Below are 23,654 nucleotides of genomic sequence, written 5' to 3' on the forward strand. Positions count from 1 at the left end.
GTGATGTTATGGTTGGGGTCACCAGAGCATGAAGAACTGTATTAAGGGGTTGCAGCTTTAGGAAGGTTGAGAACCACTGTTTAGGGCAAGCAGTTCCTGTCAGTGATTGTCCTTTAACTTGAACTGAAGTCAGCGACAGTAAGAACAAGCCCCATGTCCTCTACTGTGGGCGCTAGCATCCCTAACACACAGTTTTAAACCTGAGCCAGTCCAGCAGTGTGTATAACGTCAACAGACAGCCTTATGAAAGTACAGCTTTCTGAGCTCACCCCTGGAGTTTCCAATTCAGTAGTTCTGAACAATCTCAGAGATTTGAATCTCTGCCAGGTTACTCTAACAAGTTCCCAGGTGATGCAGGATACTGTTTTTCATCCAGGCAGCTCACTTTGGAATCCATCGTTTGAATCACAATATATGGGATGTGGCTTCTACAAAACCCCATTTGAATTTTATCGAGAGTTACTAGAGTATGGGTCACAGTGTAGTACACATACATGTTACTCACTGTAGAAGTCTGTAGAAGACTTACGTTTTGTTTGTTTTTAAATTAACAGTGAGCTTTTATTATGCACGCTCCATTAAAGCAAATTAAAATGTTGGTTCTCAGGCAGCACAGGCCCCACTGACATGTATGGAGCAGTTACAGCTGTTCCTACTTTTATGCATTTGCAAACTGACAGATTGGGTGCTTCAGTTTGTCCTTGTGTACATATTCCCTTCTACTCTTGCTGGCTTTTCATGCAGGAGTAAACTGAATCACAGTTTTCTGGAACGCACGTTGTTGCTATGAGACCATTTTTGGGGGGTGAGCAAGAAACGTTCCACATCTCATCAGAAAGGAGACAAAGGAGTAAGGCTTGCCAGCCGTGGCTTTGTCCCCACTGGGGAAGGACTTGGATATCTCTGTGTTGTCATTTGTCCCCCACCTCACTGCTCATTTAATGCTATTTTGTCAGTAGGATAGGAAAAGGGCCATTTGGAGCTTTGTAGTTTGTCTCAAGCAGGTCTGAAGGGATCGGTGGATGGCAGGGTGGAATTCAGGCTAGAACTTGACAGCTGAAGCACTTTATACCTTGTGTGGCTGTGGAAACGAGCCAAACATGGGTCCAAAGTTCTGACTTTCTACTTCCACTGAATTTAGGCTCCAAGGGGAAAAAGAAATAGGAAGCTAGTCTCTTCCATGTGAATCACAAAGGGCTTTTTTTTAAGAACTGCTTATTTTCGGTATTTGTAGTCACAGTGAGAGTTCCTTTTTTTTTTTGGTTTTTTTTTTTTTTGGTTTTTCGAGACAGGGTTTCTCTGTGGTTTTGGAGCCTGTCCTGGAACTAGCTCTTGTAGACCAGGCTGGTCTCGAACTCACAGAGATCCGCCTGCCTCTGCCTCCCGAGTGCTGGGATTAAAGGCGTGCGCCTTCCTTTTTATTGTTGTATGGACACTATAAAGAAAGGTTAAGCATGACATGGAGATATAAACTGAAGGACATTACTGGATTAACTCACATGAAACAAGATGTTTTCCAGTAATAAGAGAGTAGCTCCAGGTCTAGATTGACTATGGTGACATCTGCCCATTCCATCTTAACCAAAATCTCTGTCTTGGGGATTGTCATTTATAGTGTCTTCCTTGCTATTGCATTGACTGTTGAGCCCCATTCATGTTCCTCAACCGTGCCTTGAACCACTGTTACCCTTCTAACCCACACTGGAAGTCGCAAGCACCTCTCTGGAGGCTTGATCTTCTTCCTAAGTTAAGTCTGTATTTGTCTCACCTCCATGAATGTTTCTAGCTGGAGTTGGCCATCTTATTGCATGCTAACCCAGTTCTGTCTCAGTGAACATGATTGCTCATGATTCATATCTGTCTTGTTATCATCTATCATCTACTTACCTATGTATGTATATATGCATCTGTCTGTCTTATCTATCTTATCATCTGTCTGAATGTCTGTCTTAACTGTCTGTCAGCCTTGGACTACAGAATTGCATCTTACCCTAATGTTTCTGTGAATTCCCAATCATATCCTCAGAAATAACAGGTTTTGTGCCACTTGATCCTTTTCTCTGAAAGTGTAGAGAGAGTCTTATCACTTCCTTACAGGAGTGAGAAGCTGCAGAAGGTGACCAGTTACTATTAAAGGGGACAAGCTATCATAATTCTACCTAGGAATTTGTTCCTCAGGCTAGTCCATACCAAACTTTTTTATCTTTCTTTTTTCCCTTCCATTTTAAAGATATTTTCTTCCTGTGTAACCCTGGCTGGCTTAGAACTCACTGTGTAAACCATACTGGGAAACTTATAGAAATCCTCCTGCCTCTGCCTTACCAGTTTGGAAATTCCAGGTATTTATCATCATGCCTAACTTTTACATCAAGCATTTCAAAGGGATGGATATGCAGTTTGAGAAGCGCTGTGTACCTGCTGGCCAGTGCTAATGGGAGGTAAACGTCCTTAGGTCCGTGTGCTCAGGTGCTCAGGCAGTTGATGGCTGTATAAACAATAAGAGTGAGTAGTATTCCATGTTCCCTTGAAAAGTCAGATATTGTATGCCGCTAGTGACCATGTTTTTCACAAGTCTCCCCTACTGCCCAAGAAGCCAGTCTGCTCAAACACAGTATTTACAAGTGGAAACACTTCCTTGCCTCCAACTGAGACATTCCCCTTACTGAGATTGATTACTGGATTTAATGACATTAAGAGTTCTTAGGAGGCAGTAAGTGCTCAACATCTGTTAGTGCCAATTATTGCTGTGTTCAAATACTAGGAAATGTGTATTACAGTCCTGAGCAAAATTACCTGCCACCCCGGTGTTTTTTATTGTTGTTTTTAGAAATGGGGGGGGTAAAGAAATTTAATTTTAAATCAGCATCGTTTAGTAGACTAAACGAAAGTTAAAACAGAATTCTTTAGGTTTTCTAACCCTATTTTCCTATACTCTGCGTAGTAGCTCACATTGTGTTTCGAATGCAGGAGATCTACTGTGTTGCTTTAAAGATAAAATTGAAATCAGAAGCTTACCACTTTGGGGTCAGTGGCTCCAAACTCACAATGTCAAAATTATGTTTCAATGGCTACTAGGGTTTAAATACAAAAATAGTGCTTTGGTTGTTTTTATTTTTGTTTCAATGGCAGAGTGTCATGCAGAAAGACTGTGGGACTAAATCTGAAGCCCCATCTTGGCCCTCTGCCTACTGGGTGTTGTGTTTAGGGAAGCCACTTTCCCTTTAGAGTAGGTGCTGATAGGAATCCCATAGTGCTGTCCTGAGAGAACAAAATGCATAAAGGAAGCCAGTGGGCTCACTGTCAGCTGCAAGTTCTCAGCGGCCCTCTTTCCTTTCCTTCCTCACTTCCTCCCTCTTTTCCCTCCCTCACTCCCTTTTTTGTTTCACGGACTGTTGATAAGCCAAGTTGAGCTCTGTGGCAGACACCGGCTCCCCTTTTGTGTTCTCCTTGTATCCTAGGTAATGCTAGGTAGAGAATTCACAGACAGGCAGTTTCTTCCAAGAAGCCAAGACAAGATTGGACCATGGACTTGTAGACCTAAGTCCCATTTTCAAATCTCTGCATGAGACTTTTTTTTTTCCATTACCACAAAGAGACCGAGACTGAGTCTTGTGGGACTGGCTTTGCAGAGTGCCCACACCATACCTGCTTGAGAAATGAGCTTAGTGAACAGTGAACCTGTGAGGTGAAGCAGATGCAGGAAAGAGGCAGTCGTACTGATGGCCTGTCCGGTGCGATTTCATACAGCCATTGCAATGACATTGCTCAGGTATATATAGCCTTGGTCTCTCCTGGTGTCATTTTGTAAATGGTCTCTTCCTCGCTCCATCATTTTCCTCAAAATACAGTCCACGGTATTTTGCCTATAAAACTATTTTTGGCTATTTTCTTACCTCGATTTATTTATTATAATTCATATTTCTCTAATCTTACTGTGATGGTGTTCTCTTTGTAACAATTATACAACATGTAATTTGTATACCAGAGATCAGCAGACTGCCCATAGGCTGTATCTGGCCTGCCTCCTGTTTTCATTATGGCCAGAGAACTACTAGTGGTGATTTTAAGAATTCTAAAGGTAAATTTAAACAAAATAAGTTATTATGCTTTGTGTGAGAATAGCTGTTTAAATAGCTGAGGGATTCTTGCCTACAAAACCTAAAAACTGTGGTTTTTTCCAAAAACAACTTTGTGACCTCAGCTTCAGACTTCCATCTGGAACATTTGGCAATGACCAAATGAAATCAAGGAAGCCATAAATTTAATTAGGTAAAATAAATTAATCAAAGTGGAGAATGCATTAGAAGAGTTAAGAACACATAATACATAGGAATTTGGCTGGACCTATACTCTTTTAGATTTAGCAGGTACTTCAGAGGTCCCCCAGCCCATGGCCTTGCAGAGGTCTTTATGAGACCCAGCAATGAAGGCAGATAGATGGGAACAAACAGTCTCCCCGTAAGGGTACCAGGCCACGTTTACTTCTGTTTGTCTTCCCTGGGATGATGCTCTCGGAGCCCTTAGACTAGAGGCCCTCAAATAGAGAGATCCCTGAAGTCACCAGCTAGCAGGAAGATCTACAGAGGCAGCCTGGGATGGGATGCCCTGGCAAACATGGTTCTCTCATCCAGAAAGAATCTGCCAGAGAGAAAAGAACTGAGTTTTGGCATGATGAGCCAGAGGCAGGCAGCGAAATCCAGGAACTATCATGGTTTCCCTCTGTCCACATTTGTTCTTCCTAGAAGGGGGAGTGTCTCAGGGCATAGAGTACCACAGACTGTTTTCTCAAGTCAAAGCCTCTCTGAGATGTACATCAGTCCTCAGGAATAAAACAAGGAGTTGAAATGTCAAGTTTGAGGGGCCCACTTGCTCATATTCCAACAAGGAAGATACTTGCTTCCTCAAAAATGCGTTTTGTCTCACAGTAGACCTGGAAGTCGGCATAACTGAAGACTGAAGCCTCTGTTTCCCAAATAGAGAAAAATTTCCAATTAAAATTCCTTCCAAAATGTCAGATCTGAGCATAATTTCATGCTAAAGCACAAATGTCTGCTTGAAAGTCAAGTAAACGCAAAGGTAAGGAAAGTATGTGAGGACGGAAAAGGGGTCACAACAAAACCAACTTGGGTGTCTGTGTGGTTTTGCCTCAGGTTAGTGGCAATTGAAGATTGGTTCCTTACTGCCCCACAGGCCCTATGAAGGATTATTGTCACCAGCCTTTCCATATCTAGGAAGAGAGGTCTCCTCAGAGTCCACAGATCAGCATTTCTTTCTGCTAGAAGAACATGGCAGTCAAAACCAGATTGGCCGTGCTTGCTACAGATGCGTTTCCAACCAGCCTCCACTGCAAGTGGTTTCAGAGCTCATGCAGAAGCACAGCAGGTGCGATCATAGATCCTACCTTTGGTAGTATGGCCGTGGAATACATAGTAAGGGTTAGAGACCTGGTGTGTTTACTAAAATGGTTATTACTTTTTATAAATAAGTTGGACTTTGCTACAAAGACAGAGCTGAGGAGAACTTCTTTTTTTTATTCTTTTTTAATTAAAATTGCCACCTGCTCCCCGTTTCCCATTTCCCTCCCCCTCCTCCCAAATATTGCCCCCTCCCCTCACTCCCCTCCCCGTATCCCCACTCCTCTTCTCCTCCCCCCACACCATTCCCCCTCCCTCTGGATACTGAAGAGCAGTCCAAATTCCCTGCCCTGCGGGAAGACCAAGGTCTTCTATCTACGTCCAGGAAGGTGAGCATCTAAACAAGCTAAGCTCCCACAAAGCCAGGTCGAAACCTGGTGCCATTGTCCTTGGCTTCTCATCAGCCTTCATTGTCCGCCATGCTCAGAGAGTCCAGTTTCAACCCATGCTTATTCAGTCCCAGACCAGCTGGCCTTGGTGGGCTCCCAATAAATCAGTTCCACTGTCACAGTGGGTGGGTGCATCTGAGGAGAACTTTTTAAAATTACTACCCAGAGCAGTTAGCCATGCCGGCTCCATCTTTCTCCTTTCTCCTTTTCCATCCTGACTTGAAGGGGGTGAAAAAAAAAGTACAGAGAGAGAGGAAATGCGGCTACCCAAAGGGAATACTTGAGTGGTCTGTATGTTCACATTATCCTACCGACTTTTCTATGTAACTTAAGGTGAATAAGTGGGAGGGTTGATACTCCAGAGGAGGGAAGCACAGTCTGAGATTTGAGGTTTGATGTGTCATGCATTGTCTGGAAAGATTTAAGAGGGCTGCATGAAATGTTGGCCCCGGAGAAGCGCCTGAGTGATGCCATCCGAGTTGCGACAGAATGTCTTTGTTCTGTCGCAGTACAGATGGGAAACTTCCTGAATAGAAGCTAATTACACCTGGTATTTCAGGATGTTTGATGGTAACCTTTGGCATTCGTGTGGGTGACATATCTTCTAGCTGGACCATGGTAGAGTCCAGAAAGACTTGAGAGCGTGCATACACGTTCCCAAACAGTAATGACGTCTTCCCTGGTGGTAAATCTAGCTGCATGAGCTGGAAATGTAATTGGGCTGCCCACACTGAAGTTTGGAGCTCTTGGGAGACATCTGTTTGTAAGAGAACCTGAATATTCATCTAACTATCCAGACATCAATAAATTCTTACTGTACCTTATTTATTTCTGTTCCCCAGTGATCAGCAGTTCTATTAAGCACAAAGCTAATAGGTACATTCTTTAGAGCAGTATCCTTACGTACCTTAATCCGGCAGTCTCCTAACACAGCGGCTTATCCATTGCCAGGTAGCTCTCCTGTCAGGAGACACATGTATGTTTTCTTTGTCCTAGAGCATTGGAGACAGTTGCCATCAATTAGCTGAGGGTAGCATGTCAGGGATGGACGGGTATTGTCATTTTAGTCTGACAGCCACCCGATGCGCTTGAGAGGGAATTGTTTGATTACGCTGTTATCGGGGCTGCTGGATAATGATACTCCACATTGCAAGGGAGGTGGTGGTGAGGCTGGATAATGATGATACTCCACATTGCAAAGGGGGTGGTGGTGAGACAGGCAAAAAGAATGGATTTCCAGTGATTGGCAATATTAAAATTATTCATGCTGGAAGGAGAGGGGAAAGATCAGAGGGATGGATGTGCAAACACTTAAGAAGTGGCTTCCTCCTAACACAGGTGAAATGTGGGTGCTGAACAATGCTCTACTTGATGGAGGGGGCAGAGGGGCAGGCAGTCCCTGACATCAGGTGGGAAGGTAAAAAGGAACAGCCCCTTCTCATCCGCAACAAGGATTAGCATAAACTGGGGTCTCCCCCATTCTCCAATTAACTTTAGAATTAAATTCAGGCTCCCTAGCAGATTGCCCTGGCAGGCATTTTCCTTGCTAGGAAACTCTCTCTGGTGTGCGAATTTAGGTCAGGAAGGCGTTTTCCATCCGACCACAGTGCAGTTAAATTGCTTTGAGGTGTTCTGTGAAGAACAGCAGATGGTATTAGACTTAAATGTTCACTTTTGGGGACTAAGTTTCTAGAAGCCTCCAATATTCGTCATTTTCCTCAGAACATCTAAAGGGAAGCCTTTCTTTAAATTCTGAAAAATTAACTAAAGCTGAATCCGTATGCTCTTGGAGAGGAGAAGCAAACAAGAAGCCCTGAAAATTGTAAAAATACTTCAAGAAAAACTAAGCTTCAAGAGGGACAATTGTGTTGACATTTTAGTAACAGCCCATTTTCGCTCCTTAGTGAAGTGCAGTCGTGCATGAAAATGACTTGTTATCTTCTACACTGAAATGTATTATGGGCTGTATCTCAAAGGTGTGTATTACTCCTTCAAAGTAAAGGACAACATGTTAACCCTATGCAGATTTGTTCTAGGCCTCAAATACTTTGTAGCACTTGCATAGAAATATTGAACAATAAAAAGCCAATTGAATATGATGCATAAACTCCACAGTGACGAATTCCAGTGCACAGTTATATTGCAATTTTTCACCTGGGCTTTAAAAAAGAAAGCTTAATTGGATGTTTACCATTTGGGGGCAATGTATGTTTTTGTCATTCCCTAATCATATTAAAATTGCATTAATTACAACAATATGATAAGAATTACAATAAAATGATAAGAGCATTTTGTGGCTGAATAACCAGAGTTCAACCTTTGTGCTGTGTGTTTTTAATTTTTAATCGTATTTTATTTTCTACATATCAGTGTTTTGACTGAATGTATGTCTGTATGACTGTGTACCACATGTGCAGTGTTCACAAAGGCCAGACTGGAAGAGGGCACCCATCCCCTGGAACTGGAGTTACAGGCATTTGTGTGTTCCCAGGCAAGCACTGGGAACCAAACCTGGGCCTTCTTCAGGAGTGGCACATGGTGTGAACTGCTGAGCCATCCCTCCAGCCCCTATTTAGGTTTTCAATGTATTATATATTTATATTTTTCCTTGCAATCCTGTGAAGTATTATCCTTTTGAAGATGAAGAAACATCAGGCAATCACTCGAGCTAAGCCTCAAACCCAGATCCATGTGACTCCTATTGTGTTCACTCCTGTTCCTAACCATGCTGACTGACACTGTCTGTCCCGAGCGCCTGCTTTCTGATGGGGCCAATGGAGCCAAAATCGCCACTGCAGTTAAATGGCTTATTGAACTCCTCCCAGGTCTAAATTTCTCCTCTTGGGAGAGAGACAGAGAGACAAGATTAAGATCACCTTTCATGCGGACCCTCTAATTCTTGCTAATGTCTACTTGAGAGCCAATTTACGTCGGGCTCATCGATTAGTTTGCTCCTCTGAGCCTTGACCCTTGAAATTCTGCCTGAGAGATGAATGGTCAGCCCAGACTACTTTCCTTATGCTAGCCACCAAGCAATTAATGCCATTTCTCAGGAGCCCAACATGGCTGTGACATTCATTACAAGTGAGAGTCACCATCTTCAAATAAGTTGAATTTCCTTTCCAGTGAGGACAAGTCAGAGCTGGGCTAGGGCTTCTCAGTAGCCACGAATGCCCTGAAGTGAGGGCTTACAGGGAAGCTCAGTGGTCTCCACAGTAATTCTCCTCTAGGCTCATATCGACAGCGCAGGACATCCTGCTTGCTGCAGTAAAGGCGCCGATCGCTGATTGCTCACGAATCGCCCTGCAGGCCCCACTCCTTGCCTTGCCTGTGGATCAATATGCATCTGACATGGGTCTGAAATCTTTATTTGGGCAAAAGCACATTTCTTACCAGCTGTTTGTTTTCCAAACGGAATAATTCAGTTAATTTCTTGTCTGGATTAAATCTCCTTATCAAGGTTGAGAACGGGTTGGGACAAAGAATTTTTTTTGTTGTTGTTTGTTTTTTTTTTTTACCGTCTGAGAATGTTGCAGCCACCTGTGTGCCTTTACTCCAGGATACCTTTTCAGATACACTGCTAGATAGGGATGCACTTTGTTTTGAGTCCGTCAGGCCCGCGAGAGACATGGTTAGAGCCATGTGCCATCTCACTTTGAATTTTACCTTCACTATTTGTTCACCGAGTGACCATAGCTATCTCATCTAACCAGGAATCAGATTAGGCCTCCAACCTAATCAATAAATAGCAAATGTCCTTGGCAAAATGTCCTTGGCATATGACAGGTATTCAATCAATCATAACTGCGAGTTCCCCAATATGGAGAAGGGAATTGATGTAATGAAGCTGAGACCTAGGTCACCCCCTGCTACTCCGTATGCGTATCTGGACCATTTTGAGTGTCACAAGAAGTTTAGAATCTCAACATGTCTCAGGCTACGATCTAGGGTATCAGAAAGTATGTTCTACTTCCATGGCTCTTCTGGGTTATTTAATATCAAAGAACAGAAGTGTAGCTGCTCACAGCGTTTTGAACAGGAAAACATACTAGATATTCTTCACTGCCCTGCGGCTGAACCTAGTTCTGCACAAGCCAGCCCAGGACTTTACCGATGAGCTATATCCATAACTTCTTTGGTCTTTTATTTGAGGCAGTCTCACTAAATTGTCCAGGCAGGCCTTGAACTTGAAATCTCTTGCTTGTCATCTAGGATTACAGGTTTACTCCATCAGTCCTGTCTATGCTAGCTACTTTTTTTGCCCCTGACTGACAGGAGAGTCTTTGTGCCAACCGTCTGAATGGATGGAAACAGTCATCAAATGATGTGGGTAGTAGGTCCAGCAGACCTGGGATGGCAAGGCAAGAAGATCTTTATTTAGGGTCCCTAACGTACTCCTTGCATCCTCTGTTCACATAGTGAATACCTCACAAGGGACGTATCTCCAAATGTACCTTTCATTAGAAATAATATATTGTTATTAATAATATAATACATTAATAAATTATAACACTGTAATACCATTGCATAATAATATGCTGTAATATTATCTTAATATAACAATTACTAATAATATATTAATAATGAACAATATATTGATAGTTATAATAGAGATATGTTGATTGACATTAACTGAAATAGTCAAGAGACTTTCGTGGCTCCAGCAGCCTTTGAGATAGCTTTTAGGAGCTTCATGGATCTCAGAGCCACCTCTGCCTGTCACTACCATAAGCCAGGCCCCATGAGAAAGAGTCCACAGCGGTAGGGAAGAGAGCTCCTGGCTCTGGGCAGCAGGCAGAGTTCATGCATTCATTGGTTGTCCAAGCTTTATTTCCTTGGGGAGTTCACCATCTCTTAATCACAAAGGCAATAAGGGTTTCTAGTTTGTTCCTTTGCTGTGCCTAATCAGTTGTTCCAGCTGCCAGTCACCAACCCTGTCTGGAAGTTCAGTGAAAAGCCCCCTTCGAGCTTTGGAGACAGCCCTGACCCCCAAGGTGACACCAACAATGAAAGCTGCCCCCAGGGGCAGTCTGTGTCTGGTTGATTTGGTCACAACAGTTTTGTTAATATTGTGCTGTGTGCTGGAGGGATCCATTTTCTTCTTGAGGCTTTGATCAATAGGCCACATTGTACACTCCACTGGTTGATTTGTGGAAATCATTTTGAGTAAGTGTGGAAATATTTTTTTTCCTTTCGTGAATAACCTCATAGTTCTACTCCATCGTGCGGATTTTCTTCCTAAGATTGGAAATCCCTTGGCAAAGCCTGTGCGCTCGTCAGTAAGCATATGCTGGAGCAGGTATGGCTGCGCGGAGCCGGCAGGTATTGAAACTTAAAAAAAACATTAGTGAAGATTTAGCACCTGCCATATATGCAAAGGAGGTACTGGAATGCTGTGTCCAGATGAAGAAATAATACTTAGAGATGATACACTTAAGAGTATATCCTGGATGTGTGGTTTGATAAGGTTAGACATTCCTGAGAGTCACTGTGGATGGCAAAGACATTTTCTGGATGACAATGGGAGTTTCTGAAACTTGTTGGTCTTCGATAAAGGCCAGGGATAGTTAGTCCTGTGCCAGCCATAGCTAACTGACTTCAGATAGTTGTCTTTTGGATATATATTAGAAAGCCATGCTTGTGTCTCTTATTTCTTATGCTCCATTCATTTAATTATTTTGGTCATAAGTAACAACTGTAACCAGCAATTGTACCCTGGACTCTGCAGGCAGACTGTCCTGTATAGACATTGACACTAAGTTTCTTCCAACTAAGTTATACTCTCTCTATAATTCTCGTAAAATTTCTCTAATTTTCATCCTGCGTCCTACAACACAGAAGTAAAAAGTGATTGGTTTTCTTTTGCAGAAAAGTGATCAGTTATGCCCTGGGTAAGAAACTGTTCAGATACTTTCAGATTCAGACTTTAAATTGAAGCTTGAATCCCTCTTTTTCTTCTTCTCATGGGGTCTCTGGTAGAGAACCTTTCCCTGTTTTGAGTGTTCTATGAGCTATAAAGGGAAGAACTGTGGATGTGTGTTTGACGTCAGAGCCTTACCCTGCACACCCTCTTCGCCACCTCCTGCCTGTGGCCATGGTAGTGTACCTTAATAGAGCTTGGACAGTCCTGGCCTCAGTTTACCAGCACGCTCCTCCCTCCCTGCCCCAGGACTCCTAGATTCCTCGAGATTAGGCCTCTGTGGAATGTGTCTGCTTACAAATCTGAGAGAATAACACTTCCCTGGGGCAGCTTTGATCAGAAGGGAGTAGGAATTGTTGGCTAAAATTTCCAACTGGAGCCCCAGGATAGACTTTATTGACATTTAGATTGTTTGTCTTTGCTCATTAAAAAAGCAAACATGACTTGATACGTACAGTTGGAGATAACAGATACTAAACATGTCTTGTTTTATAGTTTAACTCAGGACCAAGTTTTGTGTCTGCCATATGGTAGCTGGTCCATAAATATTTGTAGAGTGATTGGCGCCTTAGAGAATGAGAAAAGGCCAGGGCTGTAGCTTGATGCTAAATCACTTTCCCAACATACATAGTGCTCTGGGTTCAGTTGCCAGTAGGGAGAGGCGGAGGAAGGTGAAAATACTAAAATAAGTATGTCAAAGTGGAGGACTAAACAAAAGTGCTCAAGTATAAATTTGTAATACATTTGGGATGTGCTCGCTTACCTGGTTGTAGAGCTACAGATTGGTGTGTTAAAGTGACGGAACACTGTTAAGAGGTCAACATTAGGAAATCTTAGTATTTTGATAGAATTAACGCATAGAGACATTTCTCCATTTTCAAGCTGAAACCCACTCAAGGACAGGAGTACACAAATGATACAATAACTATAACTACATATACATATATACACACACATACATGCGTATATATGTACTTAGCAGGCTCATCATTTAAAATAATGTTGGATGGGAAAAGGATGGATGGATGGATAGATGGATGGATGGATGGATGGATGGATGGATGGATGTTTGGTTGGGACTTGGCTGGGAGAAAGGATAGTTCCTCAGCAACCCCTCACTTTCAGTGACAGGATATAAATAACACCATGTTGTCTAGCTTATTAATTGTAGCTAATGTGAAATCTAACCAAAGCAGTTACTATGGACCTTTGGGAAGTGCCGTATTTTCTGCTGAACCACATAGTAAAGCGTAACATGCTTCCCTATTGCCCACTGGGTTGCAGACAGCAAGGGCAGTGCTTCCCTTGTGATAAACAGAAATGCACACACACAACAGGACCTCTGGGGTAAAGAAGTGAAGGCTGAATTCAGCACCAATTACAAAATAAATGAGAGCTGTTGTTTCTATACTTAAAGCAGGTTTTTTAGAGGTAGCTGTGTTTTCGTGGTGTCTCTGTGACCTTATTATTCCATTAGATTTTAGAACAGTATATAAAACCCAAGCTTCATGCTGACAAACACCAATATTGAAACTATTGCTACAGTCAGTCCAAACAGCCTTCTCCCCTGGGCCACATTATTATTCGGAATCGAAGCAGAATTGCGGCTCCCTGAACCAACAGGGCACAAACGAGGGCAGTGATTCATAAGGTGACTCCAGCGAGTTTGCAGATGTGTGGCTTCCATGGAGGCTGACGCGCACAAGAGAAGCTCGGGGTTGACTTTTTGAACTAGTAAGCACTTCCTGGCCTCACTACCACTTTTTAGGCCTCAGAGGACTCTAGAAGGGTGAAGGTTTCTGAGGACAGGAGTGAGCCTGACAGAATGTTGATCTACCAGAAATAAACCCTTCAAATCAGATCACAGCCGTGTCAGTCGCATTTTTGAGCGGGAAGATGGTAATTCTGCCTCTTCACACGCTCCACGAAGTCCTTGAACTCTCATTCCATTGGATTAGTCTTTGTGGGGCTGGGTCACCTGGGGTCTTAATTTCTACCTCGGTGGGGTTGACTGAAAGCGATAGCGGTCTAAAAATACAACTCCCTGAACTTTTAAACCTTCAAATCTTTTTTTGATAATATGACTTTCTTAATCTTGAACTTGATTTCTTTAATTAAAAAAAAGATCCGTTTGTTCTTTGGTATTAGTAAAGTTCAGATGGAGCAGAAGTGGGCATAGGGCAGAGCTGTGTGTGGAGAAGGAAGTGAGGGAGCATGGGTAACGAGGCTTCTGACTGCAGCCTAATGAGACATCTGCCGAGCAGGTCCCCTACATTAAGGTCCTTCCTCACCTTGCTGATAGACTTGGAAAGTGACAAGCCCTGGTTATCAGGTGACAGGGTACCAATTAACTGCTGTAAATGGGCACACGAGCAAGTTTGAGGTCAGATACAGTTCTCACAGGTGAGGCTGCCCCAAGAACAGGGCCATGACTGACCATCAGTGTGTGATTGGCAGTGGTGGGGAAAGACCCCAGAACTGTGTGTGAGGGCCACCTTTTCCTATTTTATTACCTTGGGTAAAGACTTCTTTGGAATAAAAAGAAGAATATTTATCACACCATCAAAGGAATGCTTGAGTCTGCTAGGCTCTTAGTTAGAGGGAATGGGGCCCTGTGCTGGGACTGTAGTTATGAGGGTTGTATTATCTCTACATGGACTGTGGAGGGGCTGACCCACAGTGGCTAACTACACGGTGAGAAGAGGCGGAAGGTCTGTTTTGTGTCCCTGCAGTCAGCTGACTGAGCATGCATCGTGCAAGTGACGTCTTCCACGGCTAAAAAACACAGACACAAAAACGTTTGCATAGAAGCAAACAGCACAAGATGGCGTAATTGTAATGACCAGATAGGGAACTGGCAGGGCGCACGGCACTTTAGAGACCAAGGTGAGCCTGAAACAAGCCCAGCTGGAACTCCTGAGGTAGCATGAAGACACAGCCAGGGAACCTGTTCCGCCATGGAAGCCAAAGCTGTGTGTATTCACGAACGGGAGAACTGCTCCCTAAAAGGCACTCAGAGAAAAACAAACAAGTCCCTGAAATATGCTTGCTGTCAGGCTCGGTGTTTAAAATGGGGCCTCCTTCAGGGCACCGTCTCATACTGCCTCTCTCTCTTGGTTTCAGCTCCCATTTTCGCCACCAGTCATTCAAGCCGAAGTGGAACAGCTGCTGGGGCCGTGCCACCCCCACATCCTGTCAGTCACCCTTCTCCGGGACATAATGTACAGGGGAGCCCCCACCACCCCTCCTCCCAGTTACTTCCACTCGCAGCTGTGGACACAGGCACCGAGAGGTAAGGCCATCTGTCTCGCTCTCATAATAGGTGTTGCCGCCAAGCCTCCCTCCACGGAGAGGATCGCTGACAGTTGCTGGATTTTATTAATAATCCGTTGGTGGGCTGAGTTACCCAGGGGTGACATTTTAAAAGTAACATACACAAAGCGTGTGGACCAAATATCTCATTATCTGTTACATTTTATATATATATATATATATATATATATATATATATATATATATATAACAAAATGAAATGATACTGGCATTCAACCACAGCTCAAGTGTCAGGAACTAGAAAATGTATCACAGCGTCCCAGCTTTGCCACTTCACCTTGTTTCGGGGCTCAGTTTTCAGTGAGTTGAGGGGCTGGCTCTCTGGGTATAAACGACCCCATAGTCACACAGTGCGAGTTTGTGTGCTAGGCAGCCTTCCATATTCACAAAACAACTGAAAAACAGTAAACGTACAAGTTGGCCTTGGCTCATGGTTTCGGTGATTTCACCCATGGTCACTGGGCCTTGCTTTGGGGTCATCGGGGTGGGAGTGTGTGGCAGAGGGGTCTTTTTCACCTCATGGTGGCTAGGAAGCAAAGAGAGAGACAGGAAGGGGCTACATTCTCAATTTTCCCCTTCAAGGTCGTGTCCCCAACAACCTAACTTCCTTTCACTAGAGCCCACTTGCTCAGAGTTCCACTTCCTTCCTGAGGAGAACTCCAGGGTGGTGCCTGGGCCATGTCTCAACACACAGGCCATGGGCAATTGTTCAAAGTCCAGACAGCAGTACCTTAGGAGAAGACAGAGTGACAGAAAAGGTCACATGATAGCCAGGAAAGCGACTGTCTCCTCAGTACTTTTTTGTTTATGTCACCCTCAGAAAGAATTTCTATAGGAAGACCCCTAAATAACTGTATGTTTCCATTTTACTTATGAATTCTTCAGTGGTTTTAGAGATTTGGGGCTAGACGTGGGTTCTCATATCTCTCCTTCCAAGATGCATCTGTTTCTGTGAACCACAAATCCAAACAGTTTCTCAGTGAGTGAAAGACATGATGGCACAGGCGTCAGGAGAAAAGGACTTTGTCTCCTCACAGATGAAAGGGCACAGCATCTCAGACAGCAAGGGCACCTGCAAACCTGCAAGATGAGGAGAAGGTGGGCGTGCAGCAAGTACAGCGTCTTGACCACTCAGGATAGCAGGATGCACGTGGATGATGATTTGGTGATGGTGGGTGGGCTGGCTTCTGTGGAAGTCTGTGCTTTCAACCGAGGAGTTGCCCTCATCCTCCTGGAAGCAATAACCAGTGTGAGAAGAAGCAGTGAAGTTGACATCACAGAGGAAGGACTCTGCATGAGAACGCCATGAGAGCCAGGGAGGTACAGAGTGAAGCTACATCAGGGTTCCTTGGAAACAACATGGTGCCTTGAAGTAAGACAGAGAAGTCAGGAGAATTCACTCAAGAGCTTTACTAGGAGGAAGACTTGCGAAAGAATAAAGAAGAGGAGCCAAACCAGTACCCAAGTTATCGCTAGAAAACTGTGCCTCTAACAAAATTTGAGAAGTAAAAAAAGAGAAGGAATAATAGAGTTTCAGAGCATGACTCTTTAGAGATAGTAAAAGATCCGCATGTAGATGTGTGTGATAATTAGAAACGAGAATCAGAAGGTACAAATTATTTTAACAGCTGTGTGCACATGATAAGTGCCGCTTCCCCTGGGAGGAACTGTCAGCAAAAGCATGTCCATGGTCACCATGTCATGGTCACTGGAAACATGAACTCTATCCTCTAGTTACCTGAGTCTATCTCTTTTAGCATGTTTATAGTTTCCAAATGGACTAAAAATGGTGTCACCACGGCACGCAGTCCCTCACACAAGGCTGTTCAGACAAACCCACGTTGCCTTGGCAGGACTGGGAGGGTTAGGGTTGAAATCTAGAGGATGTTCAGTGATCCATCATGTAAGGAACCGTGGAGTGGGGAAGGAAGAAGGGAGCGGGACAGCACAGTAGCTCTATGGGAATGAATAAGTAGACATTTTCACTGTTTTGGGTTTATATTGCTGCATGTCCTCGCCTCAGGATCTGTACTCTGATCCCACATCTGACTGACTGGGATAATGTGAGATGTAGGTTATCTCTCCCCGTCAGGATGGAGAAGAGGATGACATGAAGAAGCCCTGAATTATTCCCTGTGTTTTTACTAGGGACCAGGATGGAACCGCAAAGAGGAAATGGGCTCACCTTCCGCTCTGGCTTTGTCCATCTTTGCTCTGTTTGCCTGGGAAATCCCCCAGTAAAAACTCCAACAGCTTTCTTAACGGAAACAGGTTGATCACACGTTGCAATTTTAGTGGGGCATTGGCATCTTTTCCTGCGTTGCAGGCATTGATTCATCATTTACTTAGCTCTAGCTCATTAATAAAATGGCCTGAGTCACCGTCAGAAGTTAGCAAAGGCCCACGGCAGCTGCCCATCTAACGTCAAGCTCTTTGATCCTGCCCATCGTAAAATAAATGTACTGTCCCTCAATTTGATGAGAGTCTATTTTTATTTTTAAATGCTAACTACATGACATATAATTCCAGGGATTTGAGCAGTGCCACAACACATCCCCTGATGTTGATTTGAACTTCTTCAGGGAAGTGGTGTTTTACCGTGTCATGATGTATGAGCTACCACCGGTACTTTATGGCTACAAGTGGCTACCCTTGAGAGGAACTCGGTGTCTTTGGAAATGTTAATTCTTTGGGCTTAGTATGTCTGTTATGCCAACAAATAACAAAAATATTTATGGGCAGCCATTTTGAAATGGAAAAAAAAATCTTTAACCTCAGTTTGCATTGCTCATGTTTACAAGAACATGTCAGCCACCCTGCTTCCTTCTGAAGGCCATAAGCATGGTACACTTCATAGTACCAGTGACAGGGATAGGAGCTGTGGACTCCCCACAAAGGGGGGGGGCTTACTAAAGATTTCCTGAACCACACCTGAGGGATAAGGTGGAAACAATGAAAAGATTGGGTCTCTTTGCAGAACGTGTAGTCTGTCATAGGAATTAAGATCAGAAAATATTAGAAATCATTGCTTTGGAAAAAAGTAGTTAAATTATTTTTATCAAATAAAGCGTGCCAGTCTCTCGAATTCCTGTTGAGTACTAGAATGTCTCATGGCTCCTTTCATAATGCATTGTTTCAAAATTCTAGGTGCTTAGATATGTATGAGGGTTTGTATGTCTTTGGCCAACCGAAGCTGCGCCTCATTGGGGCCATATTCTCACTCATTGCTAGGAAGTTGGTACCTTCCTCCTAGATGCTGAAGGTCAAAGCGTCACCGTTTCTCAGCACTGCTTTTGCAATTAGTAAAGCTCTCCATTCTAGGCAAGCCAGCCTGGTCACTGCTTCTTGCTTCGTTCACTTGATACCATGCCTTAACTTAGCCCTTCACACTATCACATACAGCCTTCAGTTGTCAGCTGAGTTCCCGGGAAACCTCCCCGTCTCTCATGTCTGAGGCTGACACCGCTGTGGAACCCCTTGGTTCTTAGGATCTGTTACATCTGTCATAGATCTGATGTATCTATCAGCTAGAGCTGAGTTCGATGTCAGAGGACGGGCCTTGTTCCCTCACAACCTTGTGAATATTTTGCTCTGAGTTATAGTCTCAGATATTTAGTGTAGGCTACCATACGTCGAGGAAGCTGTGACAAGGAATAAAGCATTGAGTAGAATGTCTAGGAAAGAGGAAGACATTGCCAACCTGCTGACCCCATGGAAGGCTCTCATAGTGTTCTCTTGGAGTTTTGTTTTTGTCAGAAGGACAGTGGTCTTGATTCTTAATGCTTCTGCCATCTTATTCCTCTAGCAGACTTTAGTGTAATACCTAGGTACCAGTCTACCGCACATATAGGTACATACTAAGAGGTATGGTGCTTTCTGTGGCTCTCAATGCTAGAAGCCTGGTACTATGATCACTCATTGGCATGTTAGCATTATCTCTTCTTAGCATCGAAACACCTTAGAACTAGGCCTGTTGCTTTCCTAGTCTTTCTCCTGAGCACCCAGGGGTCCTGGTATCTTCGTCTACACAGCTTTTCCATAGCCTCACGTGCATTACACATAATATTTCCTCTTTCTTCTTAACCTCTTTGTATATGTTCAGTAATCGTAAAAATGTAGCAAGAGGTTAAAGCTATCAGAATCCATTCTAACCCTGGGGGCTCTGTGGTTTGTTGAGTCTTTCATTGGGCTGGTATTTATAAAGCATGAGATAGGTGGACAGTGAGGACTCCATGCGTCACATGATGAACTAGAGCCGTGCTCTCTCTGAGGCCCGAGTCTAATGGGGGGCAGCTGAACCAATAGCCCATGATACCTTAGCAGAGAAGGGAAAGGTGATTGCAGGGGCTTTGAAGGCGCAGAGCAAGAGTGTCTGCTGGCAAAATGAGGGAGGAACATTAGAGGAAGCAATGTCCCCCTGAAAGCTGATCGTCTATAGACTGTCAGGCTGTGTTTGGATGACAAGAGGAAAGACAGTAAAGGTGGGCGGGGCTGAGCCTGTAATGGCAACTAACCCCATATTAGCCACATTGAGGAGTTTCAGCTTCCTCTTGAGAACAAGAATGTGTGCATTTGGCCAATGAGAAGCAATGACAGCTACAGCATTCATTCTAAATGTGCCTGATGTTCATTTCACCCCCAGAAGATTCAGAGTCTCTTCCAGAAGCAATGAGAAGGAGTGGGAAGGTGTTTCATTGGTCCTCCGTCAGATAAGGGCGGTCCTCTGTAGTTCTTAGACTAACAAGTCCACACTGTGGAGTTGATGTTATTTTATTCCTTAGTACAATTTGAAAGGATCATTTTGTTCTTTACCATTCAAAGCTTTTATCCTACACAGTTACGGCTTATCGGGTTTTTGAAGAGTCCCCAAGCATCAAAAAGAGTTGAAAATTCTCTCTCGGTTAGAGAGAGAGTACCAGAGGTTTGGGAACAGAGACACTGCTTGGCCTCACCTGTCTGTTGTATTAGAGGGTAGTTGACTTCTGCTCATAGTTCTCCACAGGACTGTGTGTATCCTCACACAGCTAGTTTACCCAGTGACCCCCTGACGTGTGTGGCAGATACTTTATCGTGTGCACCAAGATAATCCTAACCCAGAGGGCAACAGATAAACAGACAATAAATAAAGTTTGCCAGTCTTGATTCTCATGATCATGTGATGTGAAGTGATCTCTGTAGCAACAGGCTCTGCCATTGGATGATTAAGATGTTAGCATCAGAGAGGTCTATGAGAAGTCAAGATGTGGTCCTCACCTAGAATCCCCTGAGGATGTCAGTTGCTTTCTAGATAGATGGCTTCCAAGGACATTTGAGATTAACAGGGGAAGATTACAAAATACCCTTTTTCTCCCGATATTCACATATGTGTGCTTCTATATGTGTGTACACACACACACACACACATACACTTTGAGAATTACTGAATGTCATAAAAGATGAATGGGTGGATTAAGCAAAACCTAGGCTAGAATAATATTGCCTGACCTCCCTCTGATTTAAACATCCATCAAACTTTCAGGGTCTAGTGTGTTCCTTTGAATTGGAATCAAGAGTTAACTTTATCACTCTCTTTAATTTGCCATTAAAAACCTGAAAAGTCTAGGGCTCAGCTTTGGTCTTTTCTCTGGCCCTTTCACGTCTAATTAATTCATCGATCTGTCAGTGGTCTCGAAGCTTATTCACACCATTCTTCTACTCCACCTTGTCCCCGTTCCTGGCCTCTCAAGTAGGGCTCCCTGCCTCTTTTCTCTGTGTCTGACTTTGCCTGCCCACAGCAGTCCCTCCCCCAGCACATCAGCCTTTGTTCTGTATCACAGGACCTGCTCTTTAAAATGTAAACAGATCATGTGTTCCTCTCCACATCTTCCTCCATCCTTCCGAACTCCTGTTGTGATGGTCCTCTGGTCTGGGCCAGCCAGGTTCACCGGGCATTGCTACCTGTGTTTAATAGGCCGAAGACGTGCTGACCTTCATGCTGTTCCTAGGAAGGACCAAGATGTCTTGCCTCCAGCTTTTGCATTTGCAGATCTCAAGACACTAGGTCACTGTGAATGCGAGCCTTTCTTTCTGGTGTCATTCTAAAGAGGCATTTCTTTCGAGAGCCTTTGTTTGTTTGTTTGTTTGAGATGGTGTCTCGTGTAGCCCTGGTTGGTCTGGAACTTGGTAGGTAGGTCAGGTCTCAGACTCAGAGTGTTTTTTCTGCCCCTGCTCCGCTGTGCTGGGGTTACAGATATGAGCCTGCATGTTGGCCTGAGAGAAGCATTTCCACTCAGCTTCACTCTGTCGCTTGACCCTGCTGTTTGCCTTCACCAGCACATTACCTGAACTTAGGAAATGACTTTGCTATGGATTCATAGCCAATCCATTATACGAGGTCTCTCTGAGAGCAGAGAGTACAGGAAGGTGACAATTGCTTGTCTGCACCTCAACCCCTCGGTGCTTCTGGGGAGATCTGTGGAAATTCATGGGGAGTGTGGAAGTGGGGAAAGGCACTCCACTGTGATGATGGCTTCACTGTTTCTGGACAAGTTAATAACACCCTGAGCACATGGTTGCTGTGCTTCTTCTGTTTTCTCCTCTGAGTCTCTTCGGTCCCTGCTGCAGGCCTTGCTGTGACACTCCATATGCACTTACCAAAGAGACAGCTTCATTCTGGTCCTTATACTTATTCACATCAGATTACTGTTCATGTCATATTCTTTAAATTTGAAATGCACTATTTCCTCATTTTAGCTTAAATATAAGCACACATAAAAAATCAACTATTAAGATATCTATAAAAGTTACCTTTTTTAAGTGCTAAGGAAGTTACCTGGACCCTAAAAACAAAGACAGCTATCTTGATTTTATTCCCACATTCCAAACAAATACCCCTCCTGTTAAGGCCAAGATGATGTTTTCTTAGTCCCCTTGGATTTTCTGTCAGGAAAGTGAGTCATGGCTGTGAGAAAGATGCCTTGAAGTAAAATAGAATTTCTTTTTTGTCACCTCTACTTTTTAGCACATGAAGCAACAGAAGTATGGCACTGTTGCTAGGCTGTGGTATTATTCAGGCTTGTCAGTGTACGCTCTTCTCCAGCAAACTATGCAAAGCCCAAAGCTCCAAGGCGAGAGCTCAGCAGCCTTCCAGACTGACTTCCATGAGTGCATAGCCCTAAGTCCCTGCTCTCTGGTGTGGAACAGGCAGCTTGGGAGAGAGGCTCCACGTCATAGTCTAGTAGTGCGATCTAGACTGACAAGGTCATTTCTTGCGATCTAGACTGACAAGGTCATTTCTCTTCCTAAGTAAGGGCATTCACTACTCAGAGACGTCCGTCATTTCGCAAGTGAAGATTTGTCTGTTGGTCGGGATGGAGGCTCTCAAGGCGAACAGACACTAAGAGGCAATGCGTTTTGGATGAGGTTTCTTTTTTGTTTTGTTTTGTTTTGTTTTGGCTTCTTTTATTTCTGAGAAATCTCTTTGGTTGCTTTTCTGTGTGGTTGCAAGAAGAAAAGCCCCATGTTTTAGTCAGCTTCAGAGCAAATGAATAGGGACACTCTTCTCTTCTCTTCTCTTCTCTTCTCTTCTCTTCTCTTCTCTTCTCTTCTCTTCTCTTCTCTTCTCTTCTTTTCTGGATTAGCGGTTTTCCTACAGAAACAAATATAATTTCCAAAGAGATGTTTTTCAGTTGAGCAGATGGCTCATCTACCTGTCCCCAGGAATTTATGCTAAACTAGGGAACCGGGTCTCTGCAAGCGCTGTAACATCCCACGGAGTTGTTCTTTGGCAGCAGTGACCAGCATTTACTAAGTACTGGTCTTTGCACATTGCTGGGTAATGTATTACAGATGCAAATCCACAGTGGCCAAGGAGTTACTCTTTCCACCAGAGGAACCATGAACCCTTTTTTGATGGAGTGTGGCCTTTGAAAATGCTGTTTCCTCCAATTCACTTTGCTAGTCAGTTACTGGGTCTTACCTTCAAGAGAAGGAACTGAATATACCTTCATAGTTAACTGAATAGTCCAGGTATGGAAAGAAATCACATCCAAACAGCACATGTCATTACTGAACAGACTGCCTCTCAGCTAGTTTCCTAAGATTCACAGATTTAACTGGCTGCTGTGGTCTCATTTAGCACTGGCTTACACATGTATCTAGCCATGTATGGCAGGCGTCACGTTTAAATTTAATCCTCAAAGTTGAATAGACTTTAAAGAAACTGTTTACATTTTGAAGCAATGGGAAAAGGTTTAGGATAGTCTGTGTGGGATACACTTGCGCCTCCCTTTCTCATGTTTGAGCAAAAATAACAGTTTTTCTTGTCTAGCGTTCTCATTACTGTCTGCTCTGGGTGGTAACTTTTTCAGCCTGCATTCTGTCAGAAGGCACGTTGAACAAGGCTGCCATGATGACCAAGAGAGAGGCGCTTCCCTCAATGTAGGACAGTGAGTTGGTCCACTTGGTCAGGCCTGCTCACAACAGCCTAGGAAGAATGACATCACTGCAGAAATGCTCTTTTCAGAGCATTTTTTAAAGATAAAATGTCTAAGACCAGCCTAGACAAGATTTTCTTTTGGTTAAGTGCTCTTTTGAAAGAATTTGGCAGAATCAGATGTT

The 23,654-nt window shown here is 43.7% G+C and overlaps 1 protein-coding gene across 2 annotated transcripts in view; it reads left to right on the forward strand.

The window, feature by feature from the left end:
• Glis3 (GLIS family zinc finger 3) overlaps positions 1–23,654 on the forward strand; it is a 430,288-nt gene that overhangs the window by 374,598 nt on the left and 32,036 nt on the right. For both annotated transcript variants that reach the window (XM_057779622.1, XM_057779621.1), the window contains one exon: positions 14,847–15,015. In XM_057779622.1, coding sequence (XP_057635605.1) covers positions 14,847–15,015 — 169 coding nt within the window. The remainder of the gene's footprint in view (positions 1–14,846; positions 15,016–23,654) is intronic.

This window comes from Chionomys nivalis, chromosome 8 (genome assembly GCF_950005125.1).
Source record: "Chionomys nivalis chromosome 8, mChiNiv1.1, whole genome shotgun sequence".
NCBI lineage: Eukaryota > Metazoa > Chordata > Mammalia > Rodentia > Cricetidae > Chionomys > Chionomys nivalis.